This window comes from Sorex araneus, chromosome 9 (genome assembly GCF_027595985.1).
Source record: "Sorex araneus isolate mSorAra2 chromosome 9, mSorAra2.pri, whole genome shotgun sequence".
NCBI lineage: Eukaryota > Metazoa > Chordata > Mammalia > Eulipotyphla > Soricidae > Sorex > Sorex araneus.
Genome location: NC_073310.1, coordinates 61,948,342 through 61,963,416, shown reverse-complemented (window position 1 = coordinate 61,963,416; position 15,075 = coordinate 61,948,342). Strand labels below are relative to the sequence as shown.

The following is a 15,075-nucleotide window of genomic DNA, read 5'->3' as shown; positions in this document are numbered from 1 at the left end:
GAGGTCTGACCCCAATTAATCCCCAACATCACATACGCTACCTTGACCACAGAGCCATAATGTGCCCCCTAGGGCCCCCAAGCCCCACATAGATAAATAATCAAAACACTTTCTTCTACCTCTAAGAAGAGGACCTTATGAGGCCATATAATCAATAGGATTATTTGAAGAGAAGAGCTAGTACAGCAGGTAGGGTATACTACACCAAATAAATACACACACACACACACACACACACACACACACACCTACTACTATTGGTGGGTGCCTTCTTTTCATACTAGACAGTTATGGCAGTCAGCAGTTTCCCTAAGAGGTATCATATTCCCCAAACCAGGTACATCAGCCCAAACATTTGGGAAGGCTGATTCCAGCCACTGGAATAGAAATGGGAGGAAAATGTTGTTTTTCCTCCAGAATATCTTCTCCTTCCCTAGCAAGCCACAGCAACCTGCTGAGGATGATTTCACTGGGAGATGGAAGGAGTCAGCGTTCCCGAGCCAACACGCAAAGGAGAGCGGCTGAGTCGAGAAGGAAAACCTAGAGTGAACATTGTGTGGGAGACAATAAAACTTTGTGTTAACATTTCCTCTGGGGAGACTTTGTTGGAACAATTCATCTCCCTTGATCAAACATTGACACCAAACAAATGTGAAAGTACATATTCTTGGGAAGAAACTTGTGAGAAATGCACAGAAACGTGGTTTGGGTGGGGGCCAAGGGGAGGCATGAGTATGTGCTAGGTCGGACTTCCCTCTCAGAAAACTTTTAGTTCATTTGTATGATGTAACGCATGCTAGGATGGGCGGCTTGGAAATCCATCCAATCATTATTTTCCTATAATTATAAGCAGAATAGATTACAAGTAATCCATCTTATTGAAAAATAAGGCAATAAGCATCTGTGACATAGCTACATGCACTTTGGGTGCAGTAAAATATTTTCTCGGGCGATAACCTAGTAGAAAGAATTGGACTGCAGAAACCCCGAGAAAGGTTCAGGAGGAAATGATGAGGTAGGGAAAAACAGAAAAACACATTTTCAAAGCAAAATAGAGTCAGAGAAATTGAAATTTATTTTCAGAAAGGAGTTGGGGTACAGAGTTATAATCCAGTAAGCTTTTTAGACCCCAATATAAAAGATGGTCTAGAGAAAAAGTTTTTAAGACATAAAAAAAACAGCAAACTTCTATTTCTCAAGGAACATTTCCTGAGCAGCTACTGTGTGCTGATTAACACGGGCAGTGGGCTCAGGACTCCAAAGAGCTCAGACAAAAACACGGAATAAGGAATATAATACACAGTACCCTATCTTGCTGATCCTCTCTCTGTAGGACAGCTGTTCATTTTCTTCTTTGCAAAAATATAGTCAGATTGTAGCTAGATAGAGAGTACAGTGGGTGGGGCGCTTGCCTTGACACAACCAACGTAGATTCGTTCCCAACATCCCCTATAGTCCTATAGTCGCCAGGAGTGATTCCTGAGTGCAGAACCAGGCGAGAGCCTGAGCATGGCTGGGTGTGACCCCAAAACAAAACAAAACAAAGTAGTAAGATCAAGGATCAAACTGAAGGTAAAAGAAACCAACAACAATCACAACAGAAGACCCAGCAACTTGATTTTCCTCCCCCTCTAACTCCATCTTCCTGAAATCTATGGAAGCAATCTGAAAGGGGCAAATTGGCTGGAGACAGAGAAAATTCTGTCTTTAACAGAGCATGACAAACACAGAGCTAAATAATTACTTCTAAGAAAAATGAAATGGCTTGTTATCCACACACACGCAGAGGCTTTCCCGATTGTTCCTGTCTCTGTCTGGGGTGGCAGTGGTCACAGCGCTGGGTATTCCTGACAATAGACAGCACAACTGTAAAAAATTAGTCTCTTGTGTGCCAAATAACGCTTTGATCACAATGGGCCGCTCGTGCCTGTGCTCCGCAGACCCTCGCTGAATGCCTCTCCAGCACAGGCTAATTACACGGGCCCGCTGAAAACTGTGTGTGGAATAGAAAGGTTGGTCATGTGGGGGAAAGATGATGCGGGCCAAATATAGACTAGAGACTGAACGCAATGGCCACTCAACACCGTTATTGCAAACCACAACACCTAACCAGAGAGAGAGAACAAAAGGGAATTCCCTGCCATAGTGGCAGGGTGGGGTGGGGGGAGACGGGACTGGGAAGGGGGGGTGGGATGTTGGATTTACTGGTGGTGGAGAATGGGCACTGGTGAAGGGATGGGTTATCAAACTTTGTAAGGGAGAAACATGAGCACAAAAATGTATAAATCTGTAACTGTACCCTCACGTTGACTCACTAATTAAAAATAAACTATAAAAAAAAATAAATAAAAAAAAAAAAAAAAAAGAAAGGTGTCCTCGAAAGAAGGGCCAAGGAAAGGTCTTAGCACCACCCGCGGAGCGACGGGGGATGAGGGGAGAGCAGGCAGGCGGGGAAATGCACAGTTTCATTAGTGCTCTGCTCTGCAGCCAGCGGCTTAGGGGTGAGCAGGAGAGACGAGTCTCTGCCTGGAAATAAACAACGTTCCTGATTAGAGAACGCCCCTCCCCCACACCTCATCTCTGACAAGTGGACGCACAGTTCAGCATCGCCCCGGGGAGAGGACTTGTGGGGAAAGGACGCATTTGGGAAGTGAGACTAGTTGAGAGACGGAGCGGAGGACAGCCGACTTTCACACGCTCATCTCCACACATCAGGCTCGGAGGATGACCTGCTTGGCCCAGGGACAATCCCTCTGGACTATTTGGTACCTGGCACACGACTTGGGCTGAGACACATGGAACGCAAGTCCCTGGGAGGAGCTTCAGCAAGATCGTGTGACATCCACACCTGAACAAGCAAAAGAGGTGCTGCCACATCGTCCAATGGGGGTGTGGGGCTGTCTCTGACGCGTGAGCTACTTTATGCCCACCCCCAAGATCCACGAGTGAACCTACGAGGAGAGAAGCCCCGGCCGGTGCTCCTTCTGCCAGGTCCCTGGAAGGCCCCTTACAGGAAAGGAGATTCGCTCAAACTGGATCACTTCCGGGAAGCTCTGAGACATGAGGGTAAAAGGGAATCATCCCACAGGGCCGGGGAAAATAATACAACCAAAACAGAGCAGATATGGGGGCTCGGGCCGTGCGGGTGTGCAGGGGCGTGTCCTGAGGTCATGCCCTCCAACGACAGGGCTGTGAGTGTGTTAACCACAGGGGTGGGTGGAGAGGGGCTGGCGAGCCCAGGTCAGCCTTCCACACCCAGAGAAAAGGGTTGTAGGAAGCCTCTTCCAGGCACTCCTTCCAGACACAAATACCACTTTTAATGTGAAAGGCAGAGGCCAGAGTGATGGTACAAGGGGTAAGGCATTTGCCTTGCATGCAGCCAACCCGGGTTCGATCTCTTGCACCTCATGTGATCACCCCAAGCACCACTGAGCATAATTCCTGAGCGCAGAGCCAAGAGTGACTCCTAAAAATCAACTGTTGCACTGTAGTACTGTCCTCCCGTTGTTCATGTATTTGCCCGAGTGGGCACCAGTAACGTCTCCATTGTGAGACTTGTTGTTACTGTTTTTGGCATGTTGAATGCACCATGGGTAGTTTGCCAGGCTCTACCGTGCAGGTGGGATACTCTTGGTAGCTTGCCAGGCTCTCCAAGAGGGACGGAGGAATCAAACCTGGGTTGGCCTCGTGCAAGGCAAATGCCCTACCTGCTGTGCTATGGCTCCAGTCCCCTAAAAATAAAAACCAAACAAAAAGTTAAAGTAAATGGTAGTAGTATAAGGTTTGCTCAGGACCAAATGGCTGGCGACAGGAAGCCACCAGGCTGTATCCCACGCTTCCTACATTCCTCCCCTACGGATAAGAGAAGGCCAGACCCCCGCCCAGGAGTGTACCCCAAGAAACTTCCCCGATTTCTTCACTTGAGTCATCTCTGTCCCTCTGTCTGCACCAGCTGAGGTCGGCGATGTATCATCTAGTGTCGAAACCCAGATGGGACTTGGGTCCGGTGGTGGCTGTTGGAACATCACAACCAGGGCCGCCACGGGCAGTGGCAACTCACCCCCCCAAATCCCTGACTCTGCTTTTTCAGCTCCACCCGGGAACCCGTCTCCCAAGCCTGCTGATGGTCGGCTGAGAGCCCCAGAAGCAGCCGCTCGTCCCAGGCTGACTCTGCTCCCTTGCCTCTGCCTCCTGCACCCTTTGCCGGACCCGGGGCTCTGCGGACGGTGCCCCTGCCTGCCCCGGCGGATCTCGGGGGTGGACTGGCTGCTCCCCTAGGCCTTGCTCGGGCTACAGACTGTCCTTTCTTTTCCCATCCCGTCTACGCACCGATGACCAGCGCCTCCTGGATTCCAGACTGGCCCTCCGGGAGTCTAAATATAGCCCCTCAGTCTGACCGTCACACTTCGCTGCCCTGCACCCTACACTCTGGAAATCGCAGGCTTGCGTCAGGGGGCACCTCTGTGCTGGAAATCAGAGCGACTGGGGACGCCTGCTCACCCCTCTCTTCTGCTACCCCGGTGATGCGACAGGTTAGAAGATGTCTCTCCCTCTCCTCTCCTCTCTGTTCCTTGATACTCGATTGAACTTCCTGTTCTGCAACCCCCCCTTCAGTCCCCACCCCCACTCCCACACACCTGATTTGGTTGTGGACAAACTCCAATGGGGAATCTAAAATCAAAACCTAAGCCTGACATACCTCTAGAGGCATTTTTTGGGTCCTCTGAATATGGATAATTGGGCAAAAATTTTAGGAAATGATAAAAATCAGGTTTTATTCAGAATATGTTGCTAATCTGCCCAGTACATGAAAATGTATGTTATTATTGAGATAGTATAAATACTTGTTCAGTATGTTAGAACTTCATGAGACACATTGTCACATAAAAATGCTCAACCTTATGTGAATAACGTGGGTATTCTAAAACCAAACAGACGAGATATTGTTGGTTTAAATTGTAGTTCTACCCCTACAAGTTTTAATGGCACTTCTTTGATCTAAGGCCCATAGCAAATGGGTACACCACATCTGTGATAGAATGAACAGCCTGCTCTTCTTAACACTTTTTAATATATTTAATCCTCTGTGGCAATATCACTGCATAGATCCAGTAAAATGGGATATCTTACTGAAAGATGACAGAATCCTGAATATTTGTCACATTGGCTTGACTTAAGCCTCAGCTGCTCTAAAATAAGCCTTAAATCCTAACAACCAAAAAATATGGGTCCTACCAAGGGCCTTTTACTGTGTCTGAAAGCATATATATTTTTTTCTGTGTGGAATTATTAAAATATCTGGTCTAGATAACTCATAATTTGAAATAACTGAGGTTAAAGAAAAAAAACCAACAATTTAGTTTAAGACACAGATTCCCAAAAGTTATAAAATTGGAGGAATCCAAAGAATGGCACAAATCTTATTACCTCACCCCTCCCTTCCAGGAGGGATCCAAGGAACAGTTACTGATAAGAGACTGAAAGAAAAAAATAGGCAGTTATTATTTTCAGTTGCTGCTACAAAGAGCAGCTCAACTTTAGTAGTTTATTAAGATAACTTTATTCCATGTAAGCTTTGTTACCAGGCATCAACCTTAAGAGAGCTTTATCCACGAGTGTGAAACCCTTACTGTCTTGTGGTAACTTTTGTGAGTATTTGAACCCATTTATATCTGTCTTCCTAGAAATCATAATTCTAAAGATGAAACTTTCTAATATGAAGTGAAATTAGTTAATTTTTAATATGAGGTGAAATTTTGCCCAGTGTAATTATATGTTATAAGATCTTTAATTGTGAGCATCTTAAAGCCTTTTGGACATCTATAGAATTGATTTAATGCTTCTGAAAGAGTCCTGCAGAGCGCAGTTTTGTCATGCTAAATGAGATAACGATTAGCAACTTGTTTCCAAATTTCTTGGGAGATCAAATTGTAGTAAGCTCAGTAAAATAAGAAAGTTAAAACCTGTAGGATGGGTAGGGTGTTTGCCTTGCATGGAGCTGACCCAGATTCCATCCCCAGCATCCCATATGGTCCCCGAGCACCACCAGGAGTGAGTCCTGAGTGTGGAGCCAGGAGTAACTCCTGAGCATCGCTGGTGTGACCCAAAAAGCAAAAACAAACAAACAAACAAACAAAACCCCCTGTAAGATGTGATTAGAAGGAGTAAGGATGTATATTTTAAATAAGAAAGATAATGGATGCAGATATCATTGGTGGAAAACAGAAAGAACCTTGTTAAAGTGAAGCTGGTTTTGAAATGAAGTTACGGGATAGAATGAATGTGAGGGAATGTTTAGAAAGTTGGAGGTTGTGTTTTAAGGAAAGAAACTATGACCAAACCATATCGTTATAACTCTAATTATTTCTGCAGAATTGTTACATTTCCCCACCCAACTTAAAATCCCTCTTATCCTCTCCCAGGGAGCAGTTCTAGCCCAGCCTCAGGAGGCATCAGTAGCGTCTGCCTGGGAGTGTGCCCCTATAGCCTTCTCCTACTTCACTTCACTGTCGCTGTGCTTCTGTCTGTGCCGGCTGAGAGGTCAGCAATCTACCAAGTGGTGTGTGTGTGTGTGTGTGTGTGTGTGTGTGTGAGAGAGAGAGAGAGAGAGAGAGAGAGAGAGAGAGAGAGAGAGTAGTGAGAGGGGCTCAAGGAGAGGGGAGAGAGAAATAGGAAAAGAAAGACAGAGAGAGGGAGCTTTGTGCAGGGAAGCATGAAGAAGAGAAGAGGGCGCTAGACTGATTAGTATCACTGTAGCACTGTCTACTGTTTTTGGCATATCGAATATGCCATGGGGAGCTTGCCAGGCTCTGCTGTGCGGGCGGGATACTCTCGGGAGCTTGCCGGGCTCTCTGAAAGGGATGGAGGAATCAAACCTGGGTCGGCCGTGTGCTAGGCAAATGCCGTACCCGCTGTGCTGATTAGTAAAAAAGACAAACATGCAGGAAGAAAGGCCACTGAGTCACCTTGGAAACCATCAGGTGTTCCCTGCCCTGCCTCCCCTTCCCTCCAGGTGCCATCCGGGCAGCAGCATCTCTCCACAGCCACCACCAGGAGGACTTCAGTGCTTTCCTGTCTCTGAGGAGTCCTGAATTCTCTCAGGCCAATGACACGGCGGGGAGCACCGCTGGGTCCAACCCTGTCGGCCGCCACCGCTGGGCCCGAGTACTCAGTGACCCAGTTGCATCGACTGAGCATTGCTGGGAGTAACCTCAAAGCACTGCTTGGGAGATTAAAAAATTATTTTTTCAAATAAATAAGTGAAAAACAACCTCGGAAGCAGGTGTGAGGAATTGAGCACAGACTACAGTCAGGCAAGGGGAGAATCTGTGAACCCGAAGGAATTCGAGTCAAACATGCATTTCCTAGAACAGGGTCTGAAATGCTTGTAAATATCCAGAGATTTAGGGACTATAATGGCTTAGCCAACGACAGCCCCACAACACACCCAGTATTTTCAGTCCGTGTCGTGTGGATGATGGGGCAGAGGCAGAGAGCCCCGCCCCGCCTTAAGCCCTATCACGGCTGCTCCCAGCTCCAGATGGACCATGCTTCTGTGTCCGCGTGGCTCCCAAGAGCCCGTGCAAAGCTCTGAACACCAAAGGCTCACTTGGAGGTGGAATGAAATATGAAGAGTTGCAACTTACATTCTTGTCTTGTTGGATAAAGCCCGGAAGCCACGCTGCAGGGTTTTGCATTTTTCCATCAGCTGGAGTGACTTCTCATTCAGATAGGAGCTGCTGGACGACAGAGATGAAAACAGATAGTCTGAAAATGAGAGCTTGTACGCTACTGCTAACGGAAATCAGATTTAATTGATAAAGGGCGCCCAAACCAAGTCTGCTGTTTCATTCCTTTATTGGATTTCTCCATGGAAAAGGAAATTGATATTTTCACCTCTGACAGGTCTAAATTAAAAAAAAAAGTTTACACTAAAACACAGAAAAGAACTCTTTAGGAATGATTTTCCTATTTTGAGACTTGGCTTTGGATGAGAGAGTTATGGAAGAGCTTGAATCACCGTGTATGGAAATAGACTTTTTTGAAAATCTGCTGTCTCAGGTAGAAAACAAGCTGACATAGGAGACCAGGAATTAGCTTCTCAAAGAATCGAAGTACCCGGAGCCTCGGAATATTATAATAGTAACAGGTGATCATACTGTATTATGGTCATATATAGGACTATAGTATTAGAATCACTTGGATTCTTATAATGGCAGTGCTATAAGCATTTGTGTGCTTTTGTTTCAAGAACTTAGAAAAGTAGAGTTTGAAGAAATAAAAACAAAGCAGATTTGATACATGGCGTATGGGATGGAGCTGCTTAACTAGATAGCTTTCACACATGTGCACACACAAATATACACGTGCAAACACACACATGTGCCAATTCTGTCAGATATCAGCATCTGCACCTCAAGAGAGGGAGAGAAAGAGAGAGAGAAAGAGAGAGGGAGAGAGGGGAGAGATGGAGGGAGAAAGAGGGAGAGGCAGATAGAGATAGGAGAGAGAGGGAGAGAGAGGGAGGGAGAGAGGGAGAGGCAGAGAGATAGAGAGAGAGATAGAGAGAGAGAGGGAGGGAGGGAGGAAGGGAGGGAGAGGACCCCATGAAGGCCCTCTGGGCTAACAGACTGCTTGCTCCAACACTGGTACCAATCACTTTCCCTCAAGTTCAAAACCAGGCAGACACCTTCAACTTGCAATGAGCGTCTTCACTTCGTTAACCCAAAGCACTTGGCTGAGTCTAAGAGCAGGGAGGATGCCAGCCCAGAGTGCTCGGGGCGCAGAGGTGGGTAAAGGCAGCCCAGCAGGCCCAGCAGTGTGGCTCAAGAGTTCAGTAAGGGGGCCGGAGTCACAGCACAGCAGGAAGGGCGTTTGCCTTGCATACGGTCGGTCTGGGTTCGATCCCCGGCATCCCGTATGCGCACTGCCGGGAGTAATTCCTAAGTGCAGATACAGGAGTAACCCCTGAGCATTGCCAGGTGTGACCCAAAGACCCTCCCAGAGAGAACAAGAACAAGCCCCTAGGTGTGATCCCCAGAACCCACTGCCACCCCCGCCCCCAGCACCACCAGGAACTGCCCCACGACAATAGAGCACAGCTTGGCCCCACCCGCTAACGGAACCCACTGTCTGCTGGGAAGAACTGAGTTCCCAGCACTCCCATGAGAGAATGAGAACTGGGTGTGGCGGCGGTGGGGTGGGGGAGATTAGAGCAGCCTTGTGTGCCAAAGAGGGGGGCACAGGGAGGTCAGGGGAGGACCCTAAGTCAGTCTCAGAGGTGGCGAACCCCAGGAAAGTCCACGGGAGTTGAGAAGTGACGGGAAGGGGAGGGGGCATTCTAGAAGGAACAGTGTGGACAAAAGTTCCAGAATGTTCCAAAGATGATCGGTAGGTGTGCACATGGGAGCTTCCGGCACGGTGTGACGGCCAGAGCTTGCCGTGGGCCTGTGAGCCACGGTTTGAGTTTCTGCCGAAAAGAGGGGAGGCGGCAGAGGGATGAGTCCCGAAGTCCGTCTTGAGAGGTTCACGGGCGGGGAAAGGAGGCCAGGGGAGGCTGAGACGGCACACAGAGACAGCAGGGGCGTCGCAGGAGGATTCCAGCAGCTTCTACGGAAGAGACGGGGGGATTTGTTTCCCGGGTGGGAGGCACGGGCAGTCGCACCGTACAACTAAGGTGCTGTCGGGCAGCTCTGTCGGGAGACCAGCTGCCTCCGCGGAGGCCTCCAGGCCCCGTCACGTCACAGCCCTGCTGCTGGCAGGCAGCCCTGGCCACGGGGAGACGAGCCACCAGGGCCACAGCTGCCAACGGAGAGGAGCTGCCGGGGCTCAGCCCGTGTCCAGGGAGCCACCAGCAGGGCGGGCTGCGGTGGCCAGGGCCCTTCTGGGTGTGAGGGGGCATATGGACACGCGCACAAGCTGTGTGCTAGACCCAGACTGACCCACCAGACCAGTGCTCGAGGGGGTCCCCAGGCTTGGTGGGCGGAGCTGGCGGCCAGGGAGTCCACGGGACGGACAGCCACTGGCCCCAGTAAAGACGTGTTTAAAATGACAAAACAAGAAGATGAAAGGCTCCTCGTGCTGGGAGCGAGCTCAGATCAAAGAGAAACAAGCTGGGGGGGGGGCGGGAAACAAGCTCAAAAACACAAGCTCAAAGCCAAGCAGAGAGGAGCCAACTCCGGGCACGGCTGGCGGGAAAGGCGTAGCCAGAGAGCGGCGGGAGGACCCGGAAGCTTCACACACGGCCCAAGTAGAGCAAAATTAATGCGTTTGCCAGTTCTGGGGAACGAATTGAAAATTTCATTTTGCAGGCGGGACACACACACACACACACACACACACACACACACACAGAAGAGGCGAAGAGGCTGCTGCCATTCTGGCTCTGCAGGAGATGCGCCCCCCGCGGGCAGATGTCCCCCAGGAGCCAGCACTCCAGCCCCGGGAGCCGGTCACCCCACATGTGTCCATCAGCACTAGGGGGCCGGCAGGTGGCTGTGTAATCGTGGAGGTAAGGTCACGGCCACCACGATTGTACTGGAGGCTGGAGGTGGCACAGTGGTGAAGGGAAAATGTAGAAGCAGGAGCAATTCCCAGTTCTCGCTCCACACTTTGGAAATTCTCCAGTCACCAAGTATTTCTTGCAAACTCTCTTCCTCTGCAGAGAACCGTCCTCTCTCCCTCCACTCTCTTCCTCCCTGTCCCTCTCCTCACTTCCAGAAAGCATCCTGGGCTTCCCGGGGCTCTGCTGGAATGTCTAATTTGCTGTGTATTTCATCCAGGCAGCTCCCATTAATGAAGCGAATGACCGAGCCAGCAGTGCTTTGAATAACGATGGCTTTGCAATTTCCAGTCCTCAAACAGTGACAGGCAGACACCAATTGGATTTTATGTCCTTAAACCAGAGAGTGTCTTTGTTAATAAAAAGTCGAAACTATTTTGCCCAGCTAAGATCGTAGCGGGCACTCGGGGGGGGTGGGGGGGTGGAGAGAGAAAGGAACAGGTCTGGGTGAGGGTAATGAAGAAAGCAGGATGAAGTCATCAGGAAGACGGGGTTTGAGGGTCAGGCTCTCGAGAGCTGGGGTCCCTCTCTGCTCTGGCCTGCAAGCCTGCGGGCACCTCTTCTAATCTTTACTCAATGGAATCATTGCACAGATACTCTAATTTGTGTGTTCCCCTCTCGTACATATGTTAAAAATTAACCTCTGGTACTTTCTTTTTTTGCTGTTTTTTGGGGGGGCAGGTATTACACCAGGTGATGCTCTGGGTCGCACCTGACTCTGCTCAGCCTTGTGATGCTGGGAGACCATAGGTGGTGCAGGGATTCGGACCCAGGTCAAGGCATCAGCTGCATGTAAGGCAATGAGAGGTATTAGGGTTGCACACTTACTTTTCTTTAATTTTTTAATTGAATCCCCATAAATTACAGTTACAAAGATATTTATGATTAAGTTTCAGGCATTTATTGTTCCAACACCTGTTCCTCCAGCAGCGCCCGCTACCCTCCATCAATGTCCCCAGTTTCCCTCCCACGCTCAGCAACTGAGGCAGGCACCTCGCCCTTCCCCCATGGTACCAGAGTTCCCTCCCCGAACTTATCCCCTGCCCCCTGCCCCCGTGCCAAGCTTCCCACTGAAGACAGTTCCCCTGCTCTCTGCTCCTATGGCCCTGGGCACTTGCTAGTGCCCTGAGGTTCCTTATATCCCCATCGGAGAGAAGTCATCCTGGGTCCGTTCCTCTCCCTCTGACGGATTTCTCTCTGACTGATTTCACTCAACACGACACTCTCCAGATACACGTTGCCGAGAACGGCCTGGCTTTCTCTCGCATTCTCAGGAAGCAACTGAGCACTCTTGCTTTCTTACTGTGTCACTTTGCTCCAGACATCTCAACCAAGCCCTTTCCCTCCTGCCCAATCCGCATTGCAAAGGGGGGTAGTCGGAGGTAGTCTTGGGTCCTGACACTCCCACCACCACCACCCTGCCACCCTCGGGACAGACATATTCCCGACTCTCGGCTGGAGACCTGGGGCGCCTCGTCACAATCAGCCTGCAGCCTGCTCACCACTAAATGTAACAAATTCCTCTTCCTGCAGGCCTTGCAAGCATTACATTTTAGATGTCAATGGCTTTTATTATTTAATTTCAGAATTTATTGGCTTGGTACTAGCAACCAAGCCTTTGGACACATTTTTATCACTTCAGCCTATGGGGGGCGAGGGACTTCAGCAAGATTGGGAGGGAAAAGCAATTCACAGAAACAAACATTAGTGCTATCTCCGTGGCTCATCTGTTTTTCTGAAATTCTATCTTTACCCGTCTGGAGAGTGGCTGTCTTGCAAGGATACCTGGCAAGCCTCTGAGAAACACAGGAAGTTTGAAGACTACAATGAACCCCCCCGCCATGTCTTCCGAAAATTATAAACCTTAAGGCTGTGAGGATATAAAAATTTCTCTGTAAAAGCATATGCTTCGGGGACTGGAGCAATAGTACAGCGGGTATGGTACTTGTCTTGTGCACAACCCACCAGGGTTCAATTCTCAGCATCATATAAGTCCCCCGAGTCCAGGGAACCAGGAGTAAGCCCTGAGCAACACTAGACATAGCCCAAAAGCTGAACACGGGGGGTGGTGCTGGGAGGAAACACGTGATTCAGGCCCTACAAAATGCCCTCAGGACGTAGCAGGCACCTACAAGGACCTCTGGAAATCAGGGCTAACGTAACCTAAGCATGACGTCATGAGTGCAATCCCTGTGTGGCCCCAACAGCCCAAAGGGGACTCTTCTTACAGGGGACACAGGAAGTGACTTTCAGCGAACAGAAATCGGAAATCAGCCTTGGGAGCACCAGGGACGTGCTGGGCCTGGCTGTGAAGAGGTCACTTCCCCAGGAGTGTCTGCAGCCCACCCCAAGGGCCGTGTAGCTTGGAGGTGACTGGAGATTCCGCAGCAAGCAGGGTCCCTGCTGCCTCGGCGGAATCAAGACTCTAACCGGGAAGGCAGAGAAGTGGACAAACAGCACACCAGGTCTTCAGAACGAACAGGGGCTGTTTCCAGCCTCGCCCTCCTTCCAGGAACGCAGAAACCTGTTTTGGTGCAGGCACTGTGACTCGGAATATAGGAACTCAGGGCCCCGGGGATGCCCTTTAACAACAGAATCTCTTCCATGGACTCTTCTCTGTCACTCCTAGAGCCCACGCCCATTGCAGACATTATTTCATTTTATCTTAATTAATTAATTTTATTATTGAATCACTGGGGAGGACTGGAGCGAGAGCAAAGCGGGTAGCGTATTTGCCTTGCACGTAGCCGACCCGGGTTCGATTCCTTTGTCCCTCTCAGAGAGCCCGGCAAGCTACCGAGAGTATCCCACCTGCCCAGCAGAGCCTGGCAAGCTACCCGTGGCGTATTCGATATGCCAAAAACAGTAGCAAGTCCCACAATGGAGACATTACTGGTGCCCGCTCGAGCAAATTGATGAACAACGGGATGACAGTGCGACAGTGCACTTGAATCACTGTGGGATAGACCCTTACAAAGTTGTTCATGATTAGGTTTTAGTCATACAGTGTTCCAACACCCATCCCTCCACCAGTGCACATTTCCCAGCATCAGTGTTCCCAGGTTCCCTTCCATCACTCCCCACTCCCCACCCCTGCCTGCCTCTATGGAAGAAGCTTCTCTCTCTCTCTCTCTCCCTCCCTCCCTCACTCTATCTCTCTCTCCACCCCCCTTTTGGGCACAGTGGTTTTCAATATTTATACTGAAAGGTTGTCAGGAATATCCCTTACCTACTTTTAACCCCTAGTTCTTGTTCAGTGTGGTTATTCCTAGCTGTTATTGTCATACTGGTCCCTTCTCTATCTTACCTACCCTCTGCCCCACATATACTTGTGGTTAGCTCCAACCATTGACCCGTTCTCCTAGTCCCCATTTTCCCCTGGCCATGGATATTAGTCTCCTACTATATATTTTTAATATACCACAAATGAATGCAGTCATTCTATATTCATTCCTCTTCTTCTGACTCATTTCACTCAGCATGATACTCTCCATGTCCATCCATTTATAGGCAAATTTAATGACATCATTTTTCTAAACAGCTGCATAGTATTTCATTGGGTAGATATGCCATAGTTTCTTTACCCATTCATCTGTTCTTGGGCACTCAGGTTGTTTCCAGATTCTGTGAATAACACTGTATTGCGAACATTCCTGCAAAGAACCTCTACTAACTATTTTCCCTTCATTTTGATCAAACTCTAAATAGCTTTGTCCTTGATTTAAAAAAAAAAGGCTTGAGCTCTCTTTTCCTAAATCATTTACATAATATATTCTGCACCCCCTCCCCTGGTACTGATGTTGATAGCTTTCCCCCTCCAAAAAAATTTATGGGAAATCATAACTCTCATACAACAGGCTAAGTATCTAATATTATGCAGTAAGGGAAGTAGTTCAAAGAAGAATCCAAAGCACAGGCACACATATTCAATGGAAACTTATCCCCCAGCCCCCTCCTGTCCATGGCTAACTTCAAGGACAACAGGCAGACCTGGTTCAGCTGTGATCTTGCTGACAGACCAGAGACTAACCCCCATGGAAGGCTGGTGAGTGATACTCAGGGGACCAGGATGGCATGCAAATGTACTAAAACTTAAACTCCCGGGCTGGAGAGCTACTTGCCTTGCACGTAGATAGCTGCTAGGGGTCACGACAGTGGTTCAAGTCCCCAGCGCCACATCTGGTTCCCTGAGAAGCACCAGGATATACTCCTGAGTCAGGAATAGCCCCTGAGCACCACTGGGTGTGGCCCAAACGCCTCATCCCGTCCCCCTGCCAACTCCCCAAAGATAAACCAATTTTTAAAATCCAACTGGGCAAGTGCTGGTCCTGAGACAGGCCAGGGAGGCTCAAGAAAAGGAGAAAGCTGACAGCAGCAGATTGGGAACCAGCCGAAGGAAGTAAGGAGCTGGCAAGGGCAGCTCACTCGGCCCTCCGCGGGAGACTAACCCGTGTGGAGCAGGCTGGAATTCATCTCGAATGAGGTTTCCACGTCTTCCTCTTAACTTCCAGTAA

The 15,075-nt window shown here is 49.2% G+C and overlaps 1 protein-coding gene across 3 annotated transcripts in view; it reads right to left on the bottom strand.

The window, feature by feature from the left end:
• The window catches only part of ST8SIA6 (ST8 alpha-N-acetyl-neuraminide alpha-2,8-sialyltransferase 6), a 118,758-nt gene that overhangs the window by 48,221 nt on the left and 55,462 nt on the right, over positions 1-15,075 (bottom strand). For 2 of the 3 annotated variants that reach the window (XM_055147050.1, XM_055147051.1), the window contains one exon: positions 7,647-7,736. In XM_055147050.1, the coding sequence (XP_055003025.1) occupies positions 7,647-7,736 (90 nt within the window). Of the gene's footprint in view, positions 1-7,646; positions 7,740-15,075 lie in introns of all 3 variants that reach the window. The other variant, XM_055147049.1, reaches the window with a different exon arrangement.